At 44.2% G+C, this 21,797-nt stretch overlaps 2 protein-coding genes across 2 annotated transcripts in view; both read left to right on the top strand.

Annotated features, from left to right (window-relative positions):
• Nucleotides 1–6: 6 nt before the first annotated feature.
• Nucleotides 7–13,726, top strand: LOC311012476 (uncharacterized protein; the record flags this gene model as incomplete). The annotated part of the gene is made up of 14 exons (XM_084007937.1): nucleotides 7–80; nucleotides 4,072–4,101; nucleotides 4,283–4,382; nucleotides 5,699–5,816; nucleotides 5,953–6,076; nucleotides 6,970–7,040; nucleotides 7,334–7,376; nucleotides 7,808–7,837; nucleotides 8,782–8,995; nucleotides 10,304–11,398; nucleotides 11,513–11,615; nucleotides 12,836–12,879; nucleotides 13,447–13,525; nucleotides 13,718–13,726. The coding sequence occupies exons 1-14, from the start codon at nucleotides 59–61 to the stop codon at nucleotides 13,724–13,726; spliced, it is 2,082 nt and encodes a 693-aa protein (XP_083864063.1). The 5' UTR covers nucleotides 7–58.
• Nucleotides 13,727–14,106: 380 nt separating this feature from the next.
• The window catches only part of LOC311011925 (protein unc-13 homolog A-like), a 15,727-nt gene continuing 8,036 nt past the window's right edge, over nucleotides 14,107–21,797 (top strand). Inside the window, exons 1-19 of the mRNA XM_084007139.1 lie at nucleotides 14,107–14,176; nucleotides 14,286–14,505; nucleotides 15,073–15,300; nucleotides 15,531–15,672; nucleotides 15,815–15,984; nucleotides 16,146–16,261; nucleotides 16,710–16,873; nucleotides 17,058–17,211; nucleotides 17,464–17,532; nucleotides 17,767–17,856; nucleotides 18,192–18,326; nucleotides 18,422–18,549; nucleotides 19,139–19,224; nucleotides 19,367–19,493; nucleotides 19,582–19,678; nucleotides 20,829–20,972; nucleotides 21,070–21,147; nucleotides 21,626–21,703; nucleotides 21,784–21,797. The exon at nucleotides 21,784–21,797 is cut by the window's right edge and continues 75 nt beyond it. Of these exons, the coding sequence (XP_083863265.1) occupies nucleotides 14,144–14,176; nucleotides 14,286–14,505; nucleotides 15,073–15,300; nucleotides 15,531–15,672; nucleotides 15,815–15,984; nucleotides 16,146–16,261; nucleotides 16,710–16,873; nucleotides 17,058–17,211; nucleotides 17,464–17,532; nucleotides 17,767–17,856; nucleotides 18,192–18,326; nucleotides 18,422–18,549; nucleotides 19,139–19,224; nucleotides 19,367–19,493; nucleotides 19,582–19,678; nucleotides 20,829–20,972; nucleotides 21,070–21,147; nucleotides 21,626–21,703; nucleotides 21,784–21,797 (2,273 nt within the window). The 5' untranslated portion in view covers nucleotides 14,107–14,143. The remainder of the gene's footprint in view (nucleotides 14,177–14,285; nucleotides 14,506–15,072; nucleotides 15,301–15,530; nucleotides 15,673–15,814; nucleotides 15,985–16,145; nucleotides 16,262–16,709; nucleotides 16,874–17,057; nucleotides 17,212–17,463; nucleotides 17,533–17,766; nucleotides 17,857–18,191; nucleotides 18,327–18,421; nucleotides 18,550–19,138; nucleotides 19,225–19,366; nucleotides 19,494–19,581; nucleotides 19,679–20,828; nucleotides 20,973–21,069; nucleotides 21,148–21,625; nucleotides 21,704–21,783) is intronic.

Here is a 21,797-nt window from a genome sequence, read left to right as displayed (position 1 = left end):
GGAGGACCACGGAGCCCTCCGTAGAGGACAGCCCGGGACGCTCCCGCCGCGATCCGAGATGTCCCTGCTGTGTGTGGGAGGTAAGACGGGTAACCCTCGGTGTGTGATGCTACTGAAGTTAGCGGGGGTCTAGCTGCTGTCTGACGGAGCCCGCGGCGCTGTCGGCTCCGTGGAGACGTCCGTGTGTCGTTAGCCGGAGGAGCGGAGGGGTTTGTGTGCTGCTCGGTCGTCAGATCACCGAGGAGCCGGTCTTAACGGAAACACGGTAGCTCGGTGTGGGGATGCCTCTAACGGCGCCGTAGCTGAATGACACGTTGGGTCCTGCCTTGTATGAATGAGTTATCCCGCGTCAGCCAGTCGTGACCGTTAAAAGCAGTCACACCTGAGTTTCTATCAGTGTCTACACGGAGGTGTGTGTGTGTGTGTGTGTGTGTGTGTGTGTGTGTGTGTGTGTGTGTGTGTGTGTGTGTGTCTCCGTGCATGTTCATTCATGCGTGGGCAGTGGCTGTACGGAGGTGGAGGACGGGGAAAAGTCCCTGCTGATGATGCTGCCGCACCGCCTCCGCCGCGCTGCCGCGCTGCCGCGCCTCCGCCGCCTCTGCCGCTCCGCCGTAGTCGTGAGGGAATACTTGGCGTCGGCCGGAGATGCTCCTTTTCCCTGAAGCGATGCGTCACCAGACTCCCCTAAAAGCTCCTGATGCTGCTGACACGTCGCCTCTCAGCACGATGAATAAGCATCTGCGGTGATCGTGTCTCATTCGACCTCCAGCTTCCCATTCAGGACGCAGGATTCACTCATAAATGGCCAAACTGAGAGAGAGGGAGGGATGGGGGATTCTCCTTCCTCTAGCTTTAGGCTTAAATCAACATGACTGCCCAATAAACCCAACTTTCTCAAAAGGATGAGCGTTGTTGTCTAAGCTCACTGAAAGGCGTAACGATGGTTGCTGTGCAATTTGTCCTTACTTGACTTCATTTGAAGCAGGAGAGGACTTAAAGAATGTTAATGATTTCATTACTAAACCCTGGTTTTACAAAGTGAGTGGATTCTCTCTATTATGTGATCAATTGTTGATCTATAAGATCCCAATTAGAGCTGAAAACATTTGTTAGTTAGGAAATATGATCCAAAGAAAATAAATGAGCAACTATTTTAGCACTATATTGTTTGCTTACAGCTTTTAAATGTAGAGAATGTTTGTCCATTTTTGTCTGACAGTCAATGAATGTGTCGGGTTCAGACATTCATTACAGACAGAATTCCAAACAGTCTCATTTGATGTTTCATAATTGCTCATCTTATCAGACCAAAAATCCCCAAATATCTATTGTTCGATCATTTAGGATAAAAAACTCTCACATTGAAGTAGATAAAAACATGAGAATATTTGGCATTCTGCTTTAAACATGATAAATATATTGATTGTCAAACAGAATTGCTGATAATTCTCCCATCAATCAACTAATCCTTTAAATATGATCAGTAAATGAGTGTGTGGAGACATGTTTGAGCTCCAGACATGTCGTAGAATAATGGAAAATGTCGGGACCAGGTGAAAGTTAAGGGAGGTTTCAAAGTCACCTTTTATACACCGGGCCCATCATGGATGCTACTCCACCTCACCCCGTCCTGCCAGATGCACCCACTGACCATCCTGCACTGAGTCAGGCCCCGGTGTCATTAAGACCCTGAGTGTTACTCATTCATAAACACTCAGTGTTCGTAGACTACGAGACTTGGCAGAGAGCCCTCTTCCTGTTCCCGTTACATCATTCATGCTTACCTGACTGAAGATATTTCTAGCCCCACAGTACTTTGTACCTTAAGAAGAGGCAGCTTTTCTTCGGAGCATCTGCAGACAAAGCAGAATTCAGACACTGATGTCGATTAACTCTGAAAAACTTGGCATCTTTTCCTGCAGATATTCCACATTTTCAAGTCCAGTTTTCTCCCCATCTTGATTTGGACACCACATCTGGGACTGAAATGACTCTGTCAGCAATTGCAAGGACCGCTGGAGATCTGAGTGTATGATCCCTAAGAATAAGGCGGTGTCTCTCTGAATCATGTCACCCCCCCATTTTGTCAGTGGAGGGCTGAACTCGGCTCACCCACTCCCTACTTTACATTCCCTGACAGTTCACGTTGAAAGGTTTGCTTGATTCCCTGTCGAGTCTCTGTTTTCTTGGCAATCCGCTTCGTTCCCATAAGTCAGAGTCTGCTGTGTCAGTGGAAGCCTTCTTCCTGAATCAAGTAAATGGGGATTGCACAAAATGTACCGTTGGGTCTTGCAGATTGTGCGGCGCATTCTCTGGTGTAAAGAATTAAAAAACACACTCTCTGATTTCAAGAACACACACTTTGCTTTGTTATGTCCTATAAGACATTTAATGAGATGGTGATAGATAGTTATAGCTTTGACCTCATTATCTGAATGCAGGCTTCTCACCCATAACCTACATTCCAGTCGATTTACCCAATGTTCCAGCCCTTCAGGCTTAATGTTTATGAGTTATAAGCACTGACATGTACAGTATGTGTCTGCGTGTGTTGGGCTTGTCCTATCTGCTTCAATACAGATGTGGCAAAACATTATTTGTGGTGCCTGTGGACATTTCTCGTTGTAACCCACCTTGTCAGGAGAAATTTATGATTGTGTGGCATTATTAAGCTTCAGCTTTCCAGTGTTGAAAATCCAATTCCTTTTTTATTGATCCTCCTCATGTACTGATCTATCGCCGGGGCTGTTGACTCTAAAACACGGTATGAAGCAGGATCTGATGCCTCAACAATGTAAGAGGACTGCTGAAACCAACATGTGTGTTGGACGTGGAGTTGACATTAAGATCGGTGAGGTGTGAATGAAGTGGAGATTGATATTTGTTTTGTTTGTGATTGATGTCAGTGAGTAACTGCAGTTGAGTGTGTGTGTGTGTGTGTGTGTGTGTGTGTGTGTGTGTGTGTGTGTGTGTGTGTGTGTGTGTGTGTGTGTGTGTGTGTGTGTGTAAACAAGAAAAGTGCATTGCTGACTTGGGGCAATTTTATGTCAACTTTTCATTTTCTGGTGGTTGCTATGGTGACCGGGTCTGGTGTGGAAGGTCTGTGGAGAAAATATTGAGAGAAAAGTCATGAGTCGGTGTTCACATGGTGTTTCTCATGATGGTGATTTATTTGCATTAAGCTCTACTGTCTATTTCTGTATCCCACACTGATGAAGCACAGCAGGGAAACGGTGTGTGTTTCTGTGTTTCTGTGTGTTTCCGTGTGTTTCTGTGTGTTTCTGTGTGTTTCTGTGTGTTTCCGTGTGTTTCTGTGTGTTTCTGTGTGTTTCTGTGTTTCTGTGTGTTTCTGTGTGTTTCTGTGTGTTTCTGTGTGTTTCCGTGTGTTTCCGTGTGTTTCTGTGTGTTTCCGTGTGTTTCTGTGTGTTTCTGTGTGTTTCTGTGTGTTTCCGTGTGTTTCTGTGTGTTTCTGTGTGTTTCTGTGTGTTTCTGTGTTTCTGTGTGTTTCTGTGTGTTTCTGTGTGTTTCTGTGTGTTTCTGTGTGTTTCTGTGTTTCTGTGTGTTTCTGTGTGTTTCTGTGTGTTTCTGTGTTTCTGTGTGTTTCTGTGTGTTTCTGTGTGTTTCTGTGTGTTTCTGTGTTTCTGTGTGTTTCTGTGTGTTTCTGTGTGTTTCTGTGTTTCTGTGTGTTTCTGTGTGTTTCTGTGTTTCTGTGTGTTTCCGTGTGTTTCTGCCGCCACGCTGTGCAACACGTCTGGACCTTATGGCAAAAAAGCACTAGTCCAAATCTACATAGATGTAAATTCCTGCATCAACACTCATGTAGTGAATATTCACTGTATACCTATCGCCATTTAGAGGTTATTAAAATATGCCTCACATGTATTAAAATGCTTACTGTTTTTACAGATATTTCTAGTTTAATATAATTCACAGACTGTGTTTTAATTAATCACGAGCATCCTCTCGTTGCCTGCTCTCTGTGTAAAAGCCAGAAAAGAGGGTGCAGGAGCGTTGAGGAGTGAAAGCAGATGGTGTTCCTGTGTGTGACTTTGTCCCTCTCTGTGTCCACAGTGAAGAAAGCCAAGCTGGATGGACCCCAAGGTAAGACCTGGCATCCTGGAAGTAGAGAGAGGGAGGGACTCGCTGTAATGTAATCTTAAAGCAGACTGATGACGTATGACATGCAGCAGCCATTAATGCATGAAGGGATTTGAAGTCTTTGTCAAGTATACACTTTCTAATGCTAACAAATCTCTTCCTCCAACCCTCCTCTCCTCAACAGAGAAGTTCAACACTTATGTGACTCTAAAAGTACAAAATGTGAAGAGCACAACCATTGCTGTCAGGGGCAACTTGCCCAGCTGGGAGCAAGACTTCATGTTGTGAGTCCTTCATCATCTTCTTCTACTCCTCCCTCTCCCTCCCTCTTTCATCCTCTCATCTACTTTCCACTTCAGCTGCTTGAGTGCTTTTGTGTTTTTTTATCTCTTACTTTCCATCTTTCCTTCCTCAGTCTCCTGTTTTTCACTTCTCCAAGTGCCCTTCATCCCTGTCTCTTCCTCTGCACATCTGTACCTCCATCCAACACCACCTCACCCTCTTTTTCATCTGCTCTCGCTCGACACCTCTGCCCCTCTTATCCTCGTTCTCGACCTCGGCTCCCTCCAAGCCTCGAAACACATCGTTGATCTTCATCTAGCCCCTCCTCCTCCTTGTGTTCCCTCTTTCCTCTCCTCCTTGTTTTAGGCTTGTGTTTCGGTAGATATTGGAATCATAGCTAGCTTGACATGCAAAGGGGAATGCCATCGTGGGGTATTGACAGCGAAGCAGCAAATGGGTGATAAATGGTGAGAATCGTTTAGCATGTGGGATGCGGCAGGCAGGCTGACTGTGAGTCCTGTGCCTTTGTGTGATGTTTGAAGGCGTTGAGCATTGTACTGGGGTTGCATCAGTAAAGCAGTGTTATGTAATGTTTGGGCTGCAGAGAGAGCCTCATCCCCTCCTTCAAACTGTCTTTAAATGACTGCACCCCCTCAGTCACTGCCATGAATCAAACAGGCACGTTTCCTTAAAGGAGTCACCGCTGAGACGGGAAATCCAGTCCCCCTATTTCTTGATTAAAGTTCCCACTCTCTCCCTCCAGGCATGCGATACAATCACCTCCTCCGCTGCCTTCATCACACTCCTCCCTCCCTCCCTCCATTCATCCCCAAGTCTCTCCCTCCCTCTGTCTTTCCTGTCCGTCCTGCTGTCTTGTAAATGTTTTATTTAGATTCTCTCAGGCTTGCTCCCACAGAGACATGTCTTATATTTGTCACAGTGAAGCCCACAGCTGATTACTGTGAAGTAAAAAGCACTGATGTAAAAATATTACATTAAAAGTCCTTTGTTCAAACTCCAATTTAAGGTTTAATCTTTAACAATGCACAGTATTTTCTAAGCTTATTTTATGTATTTGTATGTAAAATCTTAAAAGTAACTACAGCTGTCAAATAAATGTAGTGGATTTAAAATGATGTTTCCTTCTGATTGTGAGTGTAATTATTAAGTTGTATCAAATAGAAATAGTTAAGTTGGTATAAGTACCTCAGAAATGTATTTAATGTACGTTCCCCAGCTGTCTTTATATGTATTTTATTACGTAGCCAGTTTTCTCTTCACTTTTAACTTTTCTGCTCGTCTTTCTCTCCCCTTCCAGCGAAATCAACCGCTTGGACCTGGGTCTGACAGTAGAGGTGTGGAACAAAGGGTTGATCTGGGACACCATGGTCGGCACCGTGTGGATTCCCCTCCGTAGTATCCGACAGTCAAATGAGGTTAGCCACTACCCACATGAGAAGGACTGTAGTTGAACACTCTGTATTCAGCTGGACTCAAGGGACTCACTCACTTGAACATGTACAGCATGTTGTTTGTGTGTCAACCACAAAGTGTCTGTGTGTCTGTGTGCAGGAAGGTCCTGGAGAGTGGCTCACACTGGACTCTCAGGTCATCATGACTGATAATGAGATCTGTGGCACCAAAGAGCCCACCCTCCACCTGGTGCTGCTCGACACACGGTTTGAGCTGCCCCTGGGTGAGAAATCAATATTCATACACCAAGCATCAAAGTCAGGAACTGTCAATAGATGGGAGCAGATGAGAATATGCAGATATAGGAAATCATCAACCCTTGAGGGAAGGAGACGAGGACTTGAATAAATCACGTCTGCCTCACACCATATTATGTAAAATTCCCTTCACCGTGGGTTTCTAACAGTAACATATATAACATAAAGTCCAACCTCTCCCTCTGTTGCTGGCTCCCTCACTCCCTCAGCTAAGTGTTGACTTCACACCTCCACCAGCCGGCCACATTTCCTTCCAGGGAGGGGCACGTCAGACAGCTCATTATCACAACACACACACAAACAGCCGGTTCTGAGCAGGGCTGAAAAAGAGGGATCTCTAGACTTTAAAGACATGTTGTGGGGGCCTCTGAGACCTATATGAGACCATAATATGGGAGCTTTAACAACAATATATGAACACCAATAATACCTGATTGATACATTAAACTGACCTACTTTTCAGTTATATGTATTCCAGGCTGTCCGTGTGTATGTGGGGAGACTGTTAGTGTCCTTTCCTTCTCGGTAATCCAGCTTAGCATTGATTAGGTGTCAATTTCTTACTGTTTCCCCTTCCTCAAGTCGATATAGCATACCTGACTCCACAGTTTGTGGGCCTGGCCTATTTATAGGGGCTTGCCTTTGAAGCTGGAAGCAAAAAGGGCAATTTTCAATGTCACAGGCCCAAGTATGTGGGTCAAATAATATCTACAAATGTGTTGTTTTATAGCCGAGTTTGCAACAAAGAACAAAACTGTTGTCAAGGCAAAAAAGTTTAGTGACTATTTTAACACCTTTGTAGGTGGAGCTCCATTTGGGTTTTTTTGCACCCTGAGTTTGTGTGGCTTGTTGTTTTCAGATATCCCTGAGGATGAGGCACGATACTGGGCGAAAAAACTGGAGCAGCTCAATGCTATGAGGGACCAAGATGTAAGCTGTCACCACATTTGATTAAATACCCAGCATGTGCCCACGTTTTAGGATCATGCCAACATGATTAATTGGTTGAGAATAACTATATCATACATTATAAAAGGAAATCCAACTCAACATTTTCTCCACTTCCTGCTGTTACGCCCGGCTCGTGGGCAAATGAAGGAGATGCACACAAACTTAGGTTTATTAAAGAAAATGTGCAAAATGAAAAATACAATGACATCTAGACCTAACATTTCCACGTTGATGACCAGTTAATCTTTGTCTGACTCTATTATTCTTACCAGGAGGAGCAGGAACGCCCTCTACGTGCACCGGGAACCCAGTGCTGTAAGTGACCGATCAATGTTTTCACAAATACTCATTTGTTTGTGCTGAACAAGAGAGTTATGTATTTAACTGTTGGGATGTAATTAGATTGCTTTAGCTCAGGGTGTGCATTTTGTGTGTAACCACACATGAGTTGATGTGCGTTAGAGGGGAAAAGATGGCTGCACTGTAAAGGATCGATAGTGGTATCAAATGTCCGGAGGTGAGCTCCACCGGGATGCTGCTGTGTTCCAACTATTGGCCCGTCTGAGGAGCCTGCTGAGCCTGCTGTCTGCTGTCTGGTGCAGGTGGAGAGAGCTGGAGCCTCAGCCCTCTTTCCATTCACCAGCTTCATCTGGGAACATTAATGAAGTAATTGCTTGAATGCATGTTTATGTTTGGACACCATTGCAATACATAATCAATACTGACACCCTCCTGTTTTATTGAAGGTAACTGGAGTCTTTGGGGAGAACAACAAAGTAAGTGAACACACTGTAACTATAGTGCAATGCTGACTTTCAACTTTTTTTAAATTAGAGGGCGGGACATCTTGTCATTGTCCTGATTATAAATTAGGAATGTATATGAAATGATCTTTAAAGGGACATTTCCTCTAAATGACTCCCCCAAACCATCGTTTTTCTCTCATGCAGATAGCTTTAGTATTATTCACTGAGGTTTATCCTTCTCTGTGATTTCTGCCACTTTCCCCTCAAACAATGAACGTACATTTGATTTGATTACATTTTTAGAGCTCACAGCGTTAACAAAAAGGAAAAGAAACAGCCGCTGTACAGCCATGTCAGCGTCAACATGCTTGCACAGTGCACTGTCCATATTGCACATATATTCATAAACATGTATCTCTCTATCTCTTTCTCTCTTGCTGGGATGAGCAGATGTGTAATAATTAGTGAATTTGTCTTCACACGCTCAGACTATCTCCCTTCGTCCGAGTGCGAGAGACTAATGATGAATGATTGATAGATTCTGGTTTTGTTTTTGAGTGATTCAGCACTTCTACATCCTGTCATTACTTCCCTCAGGGATGTTAATCTCTGATCTATGGACACCACAGAAAAATAAAGCCTCTCCTTAGTATGGAATGGATTTATGATGTATTACGAGAAGGAAGCCACTGATGATATTCATCATGCGCTTCATGTATGGACGCACTCTGAATGACCTATATGGGACTGATAGGGGTTCAGTAGTGGAATGCTGCCATCTCATCTATAATATCTGTAATTACCATAGTACTAAAAGATTGGTTCCGTGCTGATTAGATCCTCTTATCTCTGTGCCACATGACGAGTCATCAGTTAGGAGTATCACTTTCATTCTTTCATATTCACTTCCTCTTGCTGTTTTTTCCTGTTACTGCAGACTGATAATGTGTTCCTCTTGTCATGCACATGTGCAGATGAAGACCCAGACAGTGCCGTGGACGACAGGGACAGCGACTATCGCAGCGAAACCAGTAACAGCATCCCCCCTCCCTACTACAGTACATCCCAGCCCAACGCCTCTGTCCACCAGTATCCCATCAGCCACCAGCACCGCAACTCCAGAAGCTTCTCTTACCCGCACTCGGGCAACAGCCAAGACCTGGAGTACCAACATCAGAGGACTGTCAGGTGTGTTCCTGCTTCAGTGGAATTAGGAAGTAATGGTTATTGTCTTATCAGTACTTTTTTTGGTTTATAAAATTGTGAAGAATTTTGCATCAGAATGTAACACACAAAGTGACTTTTAAAAGATCATAGTATATCTTAAAATGTCATTAAAAAAGCAAAGGTAGTTCTCAAGCTGTGATGGAGATATGATGGGGTGCAGTATATTCTAAAGAACCTGCATGTGACAAAGGAAGGGCTTGTTTTCAGATCCAGGCAGCCCAAAGAAAACCATGTTTGTGGGTTGGTAGACACTCCAGATACCCACAGACATGTGCACAAGCAAAGAAACATGTTTTCATGTTTGGCCCCTTTTTATGCTCAATGTGTTCTCAAAATGATTATTGACAACCATGTTCATCATCGTCATCGTTGATTGACTAAACTAATTAACTAATTATTAACTCAATATTGTCCCACTAAATGTAATAGTGATGATGACATGTTGGCTTGTCATAGTAGGGAAAGCAAAGGTATGTTTGTAACACTAACAATGGCTCTAGTGTGCCAGTAAGCCATGACAGTGTGACGGTAAACAGGAGACGGATGCACCTGAATGGAATTCAGCCCTCACTCACTTCATCCTTCACACCGGTGCTTTTCTTACTGTGACATGTCAAAATGTCCTCCCCTCTCCCCTGCCCGTTCTTCTTCAAGTCTTTCCTCTCAACTCTCTACACTCACCGACTCCCTGAGCTCTCTCCTTCTGTTTTGACTTCCTCCCTGTCTTCGTTGTCTCCCTCTCTCCCCCGTCTATCCTCTTCCTTCTCTCTGCCTCTATTCTGTTTTTAACAGCCCCACTCATCCTCAGAGTATAAATTATGTTTCCCTGTTGTTCTTTTTCTTTTGTCAGCTTTCTGGAGGCCATTCACCTTTCTGTTCTGCTCCATTTCTCGCTGCTTGTCTGCTACTCTTGTATCCCCAGTGCTTGTCATCGATTAGCCATCAGCATTATTCCTGGCCACCCTCAGACATGTAGAAAAGGTTTTTAGTAAGGTTGTCTGTAGTGAGTACAAAGTGTGCAGGAGCATTGAGCATTTATTAGAGCATTGAGTGCTCTGATAAAGTGCTCTGTAAGCATTTTTGAGATGGCTCATAAAGGGAGGGTAAACCATTTATTTTCTGTGTATAAAAGCAATAATAATAAGATGAATGAAAGTCTCTCTATGTTTCATCTTAAACGGTATCCTTCTTCCGTTCTTCAATGATGAGGCTTTTCTGAACATGTTGCAGTCTTAACTCTGTTTGGGTTTTCTCTCCTCCTCCCTTCAGTCCCTCGGGGAGCTATGCCTCGTCTGCAGAGCTGAGTCGATGCAGCAGTCAGCTGAGCGAGGAGGACTATGGCGTCGAGTATGGAGAGAGGGATCCTTATGACGAGAACGACTCTTACCACTCCTGCCACTCCTCTGTTAGCTACAGTAAAGGCTCTCCAGACTGGGACCCTGATGAGACCCAGGGGGCATACAGTGATGAGGGGGGCTACAGCAAAGATGGAGGAGAGGAGGCGGCTCTGTACGAGGAGGATGATGGAGGACTGTATGAGGGAGAAGAGGAGGGCCTCTATGAGGATGAGGAGATGATGTATGATGACGAGGATTTGTACAACTTGGATGGGACCCTCAGTGAGGACATGGAGCCCCCGTTTACCCCCACCCCAACGTCAACAGCTCCCCCAACTCTGGATGTACCGACCCCCAGACCTCCTCTGGAGAAACAGCCATCCTTACACCAACAACAGCCCCCTACTCAAGCCCCCAACCAAACATCCAACCAGTCTCATCCTCCTGGCTTGGTCCCATCAGCGCAGCCTCCTTCTGGTCAACCGACAGCCCAACCACCTAAACAGCCCCAGCCTCAAACACAGCCTCAGCCGGCCCCATCTGCCACTTCCTTCTTCTCAATGGCCAAACCTCTCACAGCTGCAGTCACAGGCTTGGCATCTACTTTCCTGTCCTCTGTTCCCAGCGCACAGCCTGCCCAGGCTCACCCTCCAGCCTCAGCCGTATCTCAGCAACACCAGTCTTCTGCAGGCAACGCTGTCCCTCCATCCCACCCAGCCACCGCGGCTAGCTCAGCTTCCCAGCCCCCCTCGACTGCCATGGGCCCTTCCTCCCAACCGACCCCGTCCTCTGTGCAGCCTCAATCCCATCTCAACGGTGCTGCCACCACACAGTCGGCTGCCCCGGACGACCAGGCTCTCCAGCTGGAGGAAGAGCCATGGTTAGAGGAAGAAATGATGTTGGAAAACGAGGCCAGGACGCCCCCTGCTCAGCCAGAGGAGGCCGTCATCATGGAGGAGCAAGAGGAGCGTTTTGAAGAGAGCAGGCCGCCGACACCATTAGAGGAAGAAACCATGCTACCTGAGAGGTAGGGGTGAAGGTTGAAAAGAAACAAATGAATGAACTATAGGCCAAAAATCAACTAGAAGAGCAATAACACATTTGTCACCAATCATAGAATGACATCAGCTTTTTGTTTTAGTCCTCCAGTCATAGAGGAGCCCAAAGAGCCGGTGGATCCAGCAGTCAGAGCCAAAGAGAACTGGCTGCGGCTCTACAATAAGGTCTTAGAACAGCTTCGAGAGGTAAGATCGATGGTTTGAACTTCACCCTCACTCCAAATTTCAGTTCAATCCTTCACAACAGTCAAATCGCTGAGCTGTAGGCCTGAATCAGCTGCACCAAGTAATCTAAATCTAAATAATCTAAGACTTCAAGAGACTCTAAAAGTGTCTACCAAGTCTTTGAAATATGAATGTGCAGTGCATTATTTATATGAAAGACCGGGTACATACAGTAAGTTCTGAGTTCTGTTCTGATAATGGAGTTTTGCAAGGCGCATAAAGCAGACGTAATGTGTTCCATATTCTATGACGGCTACCATTTGGTTTTCTTAAAATAAAATACTGATGTCTTGACCGACAGCAAACTTTTTATTTGAGTTGAGGTGCGGCACCACACCATTCCTTGACCTGCTTGATGTAATTGTTCACATTACATTTAGCTTGATCCGTTTTCACTTGCATATTTATTCACATATTGTGTTGCTTCTTTTCATGTCGTTCAGTTGTGCAAAAAATGAATGACTTGCTTGGATGTTTATGTTGACGCGCGTCACGTTGCATTTTTTGGTGCATTTTGCTTCCTTTCATTTAGTTTTTGTTTTTGTTTTGGTGCCGAAACCCACTTTCTTTTCTTTCCAGTTTCATGTCATTGCCATAGCGACACTCGCATGCACTTTGCTCGGCCATCATTGGAGCATGCTGACAGGTAGGTACGACCTGATTGGATGCTTGAGAGAAAGAAGGACATGCGTGTAGCAGATGTCTTGTTGAGCCCCGTGTGTGTAAAAAAAGGCACCTTCGCCGTGTTCACTCATCTTCACAAGTCAATCTTTTCTGTTATATTTTGCAAGAGCTGTCATCCAGTCTCATTATAAACCAGAGTGAGTCTCCAAGTTTATTTAAAAAATGAGGCAAATCATTGTTTGCATTGATACAAAACCAGTGTATTTATTGTTTGATGACATTAACAAGGATACATGTATTGAATAATTGGTTTCTATTTAGTTTCCAATCATGCTTGCCTATAGATCATATCTTGGCAGCTTTATTTCCCAGTTGTACAAATTGTTTGAGGTATCTCAGAAATTCTCACTTTTGACTGCTAACCTACAAACGAGGTGGGATTTTCAGTGTGAATAGTCCGATAAAGCAGTTCCATAAAGAGATAACAGAATGAACTGAATGCTAAAAGGTTGCAGGTTGGTTGTTTCTTCTTCTGACGTTCCTTCTTTGTCTCTCAGGCTCGAGGAGAGACCTCCAGCTCGCTGTGGTTTGGTAAAGGAGGGTGAGTTTCTGCTGGCAGTTCCTCTAGTTAAATACTTTCTCTTACATGGATCACATAATAAATCACACAGTGTTTTAGTCAATCTAATGCAATATCTCCATAAATTAAACTAAAATGATCCTCAGATCATCATGGAAACCTGCCACCGCTTCTTTAGTCCGGGAATCCTCTGTTCTGTTTCATTCTGATCCACAGGCTCATCCAGCTTATGGCATTTGGCCAGTGAGTGTTGAACACGGAGGGCTGCCCTGACTTCGCTGGCAGGTCATTTGTAGATGAGGCAGACCTCAGAGTGGAACTGAGGCTGCATACTGAATAAGTGCTAAGTTAGCCAAATGGAAACCCAGCAATGATTCCTAGGTGCGTGGAGCGTCGTCCCCTGTTTGAGACGAGACCGCCTGCATAATTAAACTCTCCAGTGAAGTCCTTGACTGGAGGAGCATTAGAAACTAGAAGATAGAGGGAATTACATTTGCTTTCATGGAATTATTTTTCTGATAGAATAGTTAAATATTCATTCCCTTATTTAGACGAATATATAATGGTTCATCCTTGTTTTAAATGCAGAATGGGAGGTGCACTCTACAGTATTGACAGCATGCCCGACCTTCGTAAGAGGAAAGCCATTCCTCTTGTCAGAGACCTGGTGAGAAACAAACACATACAAGCAATAATGTATTGTGCGGTAATTTATGTTGGTTTCACTGAATCTCAGTTTACTCCAATATAATAATCTCATGCTTTATAGTTCTTACTCTGAAAACATCTAAAACATATTTCACTTCTTCTTTATTTCCCAGCATTCCCTGTTTCATATAATCCCCTCAATCTTATACAGATTATATAGAGCCTTATAAAGGCTTCTCATGTTGATTACTCTTCCACAGCGGTGCCATACCCTTGATTTGTTGATAAATTAATTACTTGCACATCTGTGATGTCAATATGATTTCAGTAATGAATCAGTGTAGTAACCCCACACTCTTGTAGGTTATGGCATACCTGTAAGATGCAGAGTGGCTCACACAAACACACATAACGCATCATCATAGATATTTGAACAGCTTGTTGTGTGAAGGTCCTAAAATCTATTTCTTCATTTGTCTCCTTTCATCACTGCCTGGACTCATCAGGCCATGGTGAGTGTTTGTTCATCCCCTACAAATGTATTTAGCACTAAATCAGGTAAAAAGCTGAAGTCTACATTTCTGTTTGTTCCCAGTCTTTGGTGCAGAGTTCTCGTAAGGCCGGAATCACCTCAGCCATGGCTTCCACCACTCTGGGCAACGAAGAGCTGGTGGGTTTTTCTCATCTCGATTCTTCTCCACACTCCTGTTCAGGATGTTCCAGCCTTTAATCACTGCTGGTGTAAAACTCACGTCCCTCTCCTCCATGCCCTTTTGCAGAAAAGTCATGTTTATAAAAAGACCCTGCAGGCTCTGATCTACCCCATCTCATCCACTACTCCACACAACTTTGAGGTGTGGACAGCCACCACCCCCACCTACTGCTACGAATGCGAGGGGCTGCTTTGGGGAATCGCCCGACAAGGCATGCGCTGCTCTGAGTGTGGTGTCAAATGCCACGACAAGTGCCAGGATCTGCTCAATGCCGACTGTCTGCAGAGTGAGGATCGCAGAATCAACACCAAAACAAACGTTTAAACACATACATCTATTTTTATACATACCCACACAAACACTAATGCTATTTTAGCTTCTCCTCTCTATCTTTTCACCCAATTGACATCCCATTATTCTTGTCCTCTATCCACGCTCACATTCTCCTCCCTTTTCCTTTTCAATTTATCTCCTGAGTAATGTGCTGTCATACCACTGCCTCCCCTCTCTCCTACCCATAGCCTTTGCATCAATACTGCTTTGACCAGTTCAGCTCCACACCTGGCACCTTATCCAATTCCCATACTGATCTATGCGATGCATAATTCATCACTGCTGTCTCCACAGAGTCTCATACGATCTTGATGCCATCAACATCTGTTGGTCTTTCACTCTCTTATTATCTACTTTTCCTGAGCAGATCAATGGTTAACAGTTCCCACCATTATTTTGGGGAGGTTTGGGGTATGATCCCATGCCAAGAAATGTCAGAGACTTCATGTGATGCTATCTTGGATTGAAGGGAAACTGTAAATAAACTGGTTTCTCTATATTCATTCATCCGTCTCATCAGGAGCTGCAGAGAAGAGCTCCAAGCACGGGGCAGAGGACCGAACCCAGAACATCATCATGGTCCTGAAAGACCGCATGAAGATCAGAGAGAGGAACAAACCAGAAATCTTTGAGCTTATCCTGGAAGTGTTCGCCCTCGACAAAACGACACACGGCACACAAATGAAACAGATCAAGCAGAGCGTGCTTGATGGGACCTCCAAGTGGTCAGCGAAGATCAGCATCACCGGTGAGTTCATGGTGTCATATGTTGTGCAGATTGTTCCGTCCATTGAGGCAAATTTGTGATTTTGGGTTATACAAATAAAACTGTTGTGCTGTATTGGATATTAAATACCATGGTTCTTGTTTTCTTCTTATTATTGATATAAAAGGATTTTCTAAATACATTCACGTATTAGTTAAAGAGCTATATTACGTATCGGTGTTTGTTTAAATGTGTTTACGTCTCTTCCTCAGTGGTATGTGCTCAGGGCCTTCAGGCTAAAGACAAAACCGGCTCCAGTGACCCTTATGTGACAGTTCAAGTAGGAAAGACCAAGAAGAGAACCAAGACCATCTACGGGAACCTCAACCCTGTCTGGGAAGAAAACTTCCACTTGTGAGTACGATGCAATGTTTCAAATGTTCTTCCTCTATAATGGATGGTGTAGTGCTCTAACTTAGGGTTATTATTTTTATTACTTATAGATGAGTGTATGTTCCCTCATTTCCTCCTTGCCTTCTGTCTCTCCCTCATCCAGTGAATGCCACAACTCGTCTGACCGCATCAAGGTCCGCGTGTGGGACGAGGACGACGACATCAAGTCCCGCGTGAAACAGAGGTTCAAACGCGAGAGCGATGACTTCCTGGGACAAACCATCATTGAAGTCCGGACTCTGAGTGGGGAGATGGACGTTTGGTACAACCTGGGTGAGTTTAGGAGAAAAGACTGGAGAATCAGAGATGGATGAGAGGAGCAGGAAGTCAAACAGAGATAACAATAAAAGAAATGGATCATTTAAGTGCTTTTCTCTTGTATATGCAACAGATTTCATCTAAGAAAGCCCATTTATCTTCCTTCTATTTGACAGACAAGAGAACTGATAAGTCTGCTGTGTCAGGAGCCATCCGGATGCACATAAGTGTCGAGATCAAAGGAGAGGAGACGGTTGCTCCTTACCATGTCCAGTACACCTGCCTACATGAGGTCAGTCTCAGGGCACGTCTGGTGCAAATCCTCCAAATAATGTTGGGATTAATTGCACTTGAAATATAACATTCAATATGTAAGAGTATTTAACCATTAGTTCCACGCTTCACAACACAATCAATCCCTTGGGGTTTCTGGCTTTATACTCCTGGAAATGTACTTCCTTTTAATAAAACAATGAAATCGCCAACATTAGGTTTGTCCCAATGGTTTAACAGTCGACTTCATTACTAATTATCTGGAATTATTGAGCCATTGTCTTACCAATATAGGGATTAGGGCAGGCATGAATATGTTGTATATCAAGGTGTCTCAGCTCATGTCATCAGGCTTCTGGCTATCCAAGCATTAACACTTACACTCGATCTATGGCCTCTTAAATTGATCTGTTTGGCCTTGCTTTTTAATCTGGCTGATTTTTGATTTCCATCCTTTCTGTTTTCAGCATCTGTTCCAGTATACCACTGAGGAGCAGAATGGCGGAGTAGTGAAGATCCCCGATGCCAAAGGGGATGATGCCTGGAAGGTGTATTTTGAGGAGACTGCTCAGGAGATAGTGGACGAGTTTGCCATGAGATACGGAGTAGAGTCCATCTACCAGGCCATGACGTCAGTCCCTCAACCATTACTCTGAACGTTTACTTTTAAAAGTTGAATCAGGAAGCTCAGACCCTGAGTTAGAACCACTGGTTTCATTCAACTGATTTCCATACAGTTAGATAATGACTGTTATTAGTGAATTATTACTACTATGATTACATTGAATGTTCTTTTTGCCACTTCCACCCCACAGCCACTTTGCCTGCTTGTCATCTAAGTACATGTGCCCAGGAGTGCCAGCTGTGATGAGCACCCTGCTGGCCAACATCAACGCTTACTATGCCCACACCACCCAGTCCTCCAACAATGTTTCTGCCTCAGACAGATTTGCTGCATCAAACTTTGGCGTGAGTCCCTCCTTCATACTTGAATATATTCTACAGGAGGCCTAGTATTTGAACTGAGGAATACTTCAGAATGCTGCTTTTAAATGACTACCTCTTGGCCCCCTTGGGCTGGAGGTGAAAGTCAGTTTTACGTGACACTTCCTACTTCTCCGAGCGTCCAATCAGCTGAGCCTCATCCTACCTTGGGTTTGTGTAGTCAAATGGTGACAAATAAGCTTTCAGCCGCGGTTTGTTCTGTTTTTCCCTCTTTAGAAGGAGAGGTTTGTCAAACTGCTGGATCAGCTGCACAACTCGCTGAGGATTGACCTGTCCATGTACCGGGTACTGACTGCTTCTCTGTCATTGCATAACACTTTGATTCTACTTACTGCTAACCTCCTGTTGTGCTATTTCTGCTTGTACATGTATAGGAATGTCTTGTCTCGGTTTTGGGATGAAATGAATACGATGTTTTGATATGTTCATATTTATTTCCTTTATATTCCTAGCTGGAGAAAAAGAAAGCCTTTAAATTCGGACCAACATTTTTACAATGATCTATTTTTGTGCTTTTAGAATAACTTCCCTGCCAGCAGTCCTGAAAGACTACAAGACCTCAAGTCTACGGTTGATCTCTTGACAAGCATCACATTCTTCAGGATGAAGGTAAGGATAACTGAACAAATGATCTCTTTCTTTTTGTCTTTTCTTTTCCTTCACACACTTTACTCCGAACACAAACCTGGTATATATTTCCAGTACTTTCTGGAAAGTAGCCTCAAGCGTGAACTGAGAATTAGCATAACATTACCCTATCCAAACTGAAGCTATTATCAGGAAACTCTGCGTGTGTCTGAGACCCTGCTAATGTATTTTGGTGCAGCTCAGTGAGTTTATGGTTACTTTCCCACTAAGATAACCTCCTGCTGAGACTGTGTGTGTCTGACAGCACTTTGAGAAGCATTGGATTCAAACATATGTTGTGTAACATTTGTGTTCAGGTCCAGGAGTTGCAGAGCCCCCCCAGGGCGAGCCAGGTGGTGAAGGACTGCGTGAAAGCCTGTCTCAACTCAACCTACGAGTACATTTTCAACAACTGCCACGACCTTTACAACAGGGAATATCAGACGGACCCTGTAAGTGTGTGTGTGTGTGTGTGTGTGTGTGTGTGTGTGTGTGTTATTGTTTGTGTGTGTTACAATATGAATCCTCAACCTCCTTCTTTCTCCAGTCTAAGGCCGTCCCTCCCGATGAGCAGGGTCCCAGCACCAAAAACCTGGACTTCTGGTCCAAACTCATCACCCTCATCGTTTCCATCATAGAGGAGGACAAAAACTCCTACACGCCTTGTCTTAATCAGTGAGTCTCTGCTCATAACATTGGCCTCATTCTCAAAGTATGCATGCAGAGGCAGAACTTTCAAGGCACGATCAGGGAACACTGGGCTTTATGGGTAGCTGTAGGGGATTAGTTTTAAGAAGGGGGGGGGGGGCAGGCCAAACAGACAAACAAACAGCCTTTGTTTGTTTTGAAGCCACTGTCAGTTATTAAATGGAAGCAAAGCAAATGTACTAAAGATATCTACGAAAACCAAACCGTATAATAAACAAAACACGCTTTTAATATTCACAACAATATTTTTCTGTATTATAATATTTAGTATTTTATTACTTGGCGCTGACTGTAAACGGAGTCGATGCTGTGGTGTGTGTGGGCTAGTTTGCATCGGGATCCCTACTTTTCCAAGCTGTTACTGTAACATTCATGAGCAGGAATTCAAATGAACCTATTGGCTTTGTTTTGGGAAGCAAAGATGATTATGATGTCTCTAAAAATATACAGGAAGCTCTGATGGAGTTACATAAAAATAAAAAAGTGATCTGGTTAAATAATAGATGACCTTGACTGGATACAGAGCTGGATGTAACCTGAGTTCTGCCTCTTATAGGTTTCCCCAGGAACTGAACGTGGGCAAGATCAGCGCTGAGGTCATGTGGAATATGTTTGCACAAGACATGAAATACGCCATGGAGGGTAGGTGTTTGTGTGTGATGTTGGGGTGGAGGGAAGTCATATGCCGGGGAGGAAGAGGAGGAAGTGTTCTATGTGTAAACTATAAGGAGAACGAGTGCTAAAATGGGACTTTCCTCAGTCTTGGTTTCTCTTTGATATTCAGAGCATGAGAAGAACCGCCTGTGTAAAAGTGCAGATTACATGAACCTGCACTTCAAGGTGAAGTGGCTCTACAATGAGTACTGCAAGGAACTGTCCACTTTCCAGAAGCACGTACCTGAATATCCAGCGTACGTATCGTAGAAACAGCAGCCACACCTGTTCTCCTGCATCTACCACTTTGACTCATGTTATCTCTGCTTGGTCCTTATTCTGCAGCTGGTTTGAACCTTTTGTCGTCATGTGGTTGGATGAGAATGAAGAGGTGTCCAGAGATTTTCTGCATGGGGCCTTGGAGAGGGACAAAAAAGATGGGGTAACTGCTTTCATCTGCTTCCTTCATGAGTAAAGTTCTAGCCAGCTAGCATGCTAACAGGTATTTTGAAATGCCACGTCTAAGTCGTTTTCCTGCCCAAGTTTTACATTTGGGGAAATGCCACGAGTTAGATGAGAAGATAGATACCACTCAAATGTCTGTAACGTGTGAAGCTACCATCGGCGGCTAACTTAGCTTAGCATAAAGATGGCTAAATGATAGTTCTTGTCTGTTGAAATACAAACAAATGACTTAAAACCACTCCGGTTTGACTGGTTTCCCAAAATGTCTGACTGTTGTTTGTTAAAGGAACGCCTCTACAGCGACGTGCAGCGAAAATGTAGAGAGCAGACTTCTGAAAGGAAACAGGCGATCATGTGAGACTAAAGTTTGACTAAAATTCAACAATCAAATTCTGCTGAGGCAGTAATAAAATACAGTATGAAAGCTTAAATCTGCGTCCTACCTGCACCTGCCGAATAAACGTATTCATGCATTTCTCATGCAAATTCAGGCAGCTCACACCGTCTCTTCTGACTCAGCACATTTCAGGGCCTGAGAAGAGTGGGTTGAAGGCCTCAAGGCAATCAATACCGACTCAATTCAAAAGGCAAATGAAAAAAAACTTCACTGCGGAAAAGTGCAGATGCAACGGCAAATACCACACTCAGCCTCACTCGCGCCTACAGATCCCCACGGCAACAAGGTCGTTGGGAAGCAGCTGAAGATTTTCCCAGCTCATATGTCAGAACCCCTTTGGGTCCAATTACTGTCGCCGGAGGCAGCTTCTGCATTCCTGAGTCAGCGAATACAGCGGTCCCTCGGCCCAGTCACATACCATAATACTATTCACGAATGGCCCGACTGTTAATGAGGGTCCTGCTCGTCATCATAGCACTCTGATTGCCTCCATTGCTCTCATCCAAACACTTTTAGAGGAATCCCCGAACAAATCTTTCGATCACAGTCACATGCAGCCGAAATGCGGGTAGATTTATTGTCCATTACGTGTAACAGTGCGGGAACTTCTTCCACAGATGACCCTTGGGGGAATCCGAGCCCTCAGGTTCAGTGGTAGTCGTGCTCAGATCACTGCTGCAGCATCAGGCTTTCACACTTTCACACTTTCCCCTTTCTTCCCGTTCTGCAGTTCCAGGTCACATCAGAGCACGCTTTGTTCTCCTGCTCGGTGGTGGATGTGTTCTCTCAGCTCAATCAGAGCTTTGAAATCATCCGCAAACTGGAGTGTCCCGACCCTCAGATCGTTGGCAACTACATGAAGAGATTTGCCAAGGTGGATTTTGCCTGCTAATGCTCTCACAGAATGTCAGTCTACAGTATTTCTCACTGGAAGTGTGCACTCATTCCAATGTTTTGTGTCTTTCTCTTAGACTATTGGCAATGTCCTGCTGTCCTATGCTGACATCATCGCAAAGGACTTTCCAAATCATGTCAAGAAGGAAAAAGTGGTAGGTTTTAAAAATATTTTAAAAAAAAATAGAAGACATTACAGAAGACATTACAGTGTGTAAAAAGTTTGGCACATGGTAACAGAAAGCAGTGACTAATTGAATGGTTTATTTGAGTTCAATCGGGAGCATTGGTGTCCGTGGTCAGGTTGATTAACTTTAGTGCAATAAACTGCTCTGTGCTGCTAACGAAGTGCCCAGGTTGCAGCGTTTCAAAGTGAATTAGGGCTGTGTAATTATCTGAATGTGGCGAAGGCTCGCGGGAAAGGCTGCTCTCTCCCAGAGAGACCAGGAGCCCCCGGAGGAACAGTAATTACTGAACAGTCCTGCGTCTCCTGCCCTGCATGAAGAGTTATTTTTGCCAAAGAAGCAATGAAAAGTTATAAGGACCGACCTTGATTGATTGCAATAAAACACTGGGAGCAGACAGCGGAGAGGAAGTGTGTGTGTGTAATGATTTTTCTATTTCTCCCCTCAGCCATGTATCATCATCAATAACATCCAGCAGCTCAGAGTTCAGTTGGAGAAGATGTTTGAGGCCATGGGAGGCAAAGACGTGAGTTTCCATACATGCTGTTGTTGTGATTGAGCTCCTATAACATGGATCTTGTATTCATCCTAGTCGTCTTCTTCCAGCTCAATCTGGAGGC

The sequence above is a fragment of the Eutrigla gurnardus genome (genome assembly GCF_963514095.1).
Source record: "Eutrigla gurnardus genome assembly, chromosome: 4".
Classification (NCBI taxonomy): domain Eukaryota; kingdom Metazoa; phylum Chordata; class Actinopteri; order Perciformes; family Triglidae; genus Eutrigla; species Eutrigla gurnardus.
Note: the sequence above shows the minus strand (reverse complement) of the source record. Positions and strands in the feature narration are given on the sequence as shown.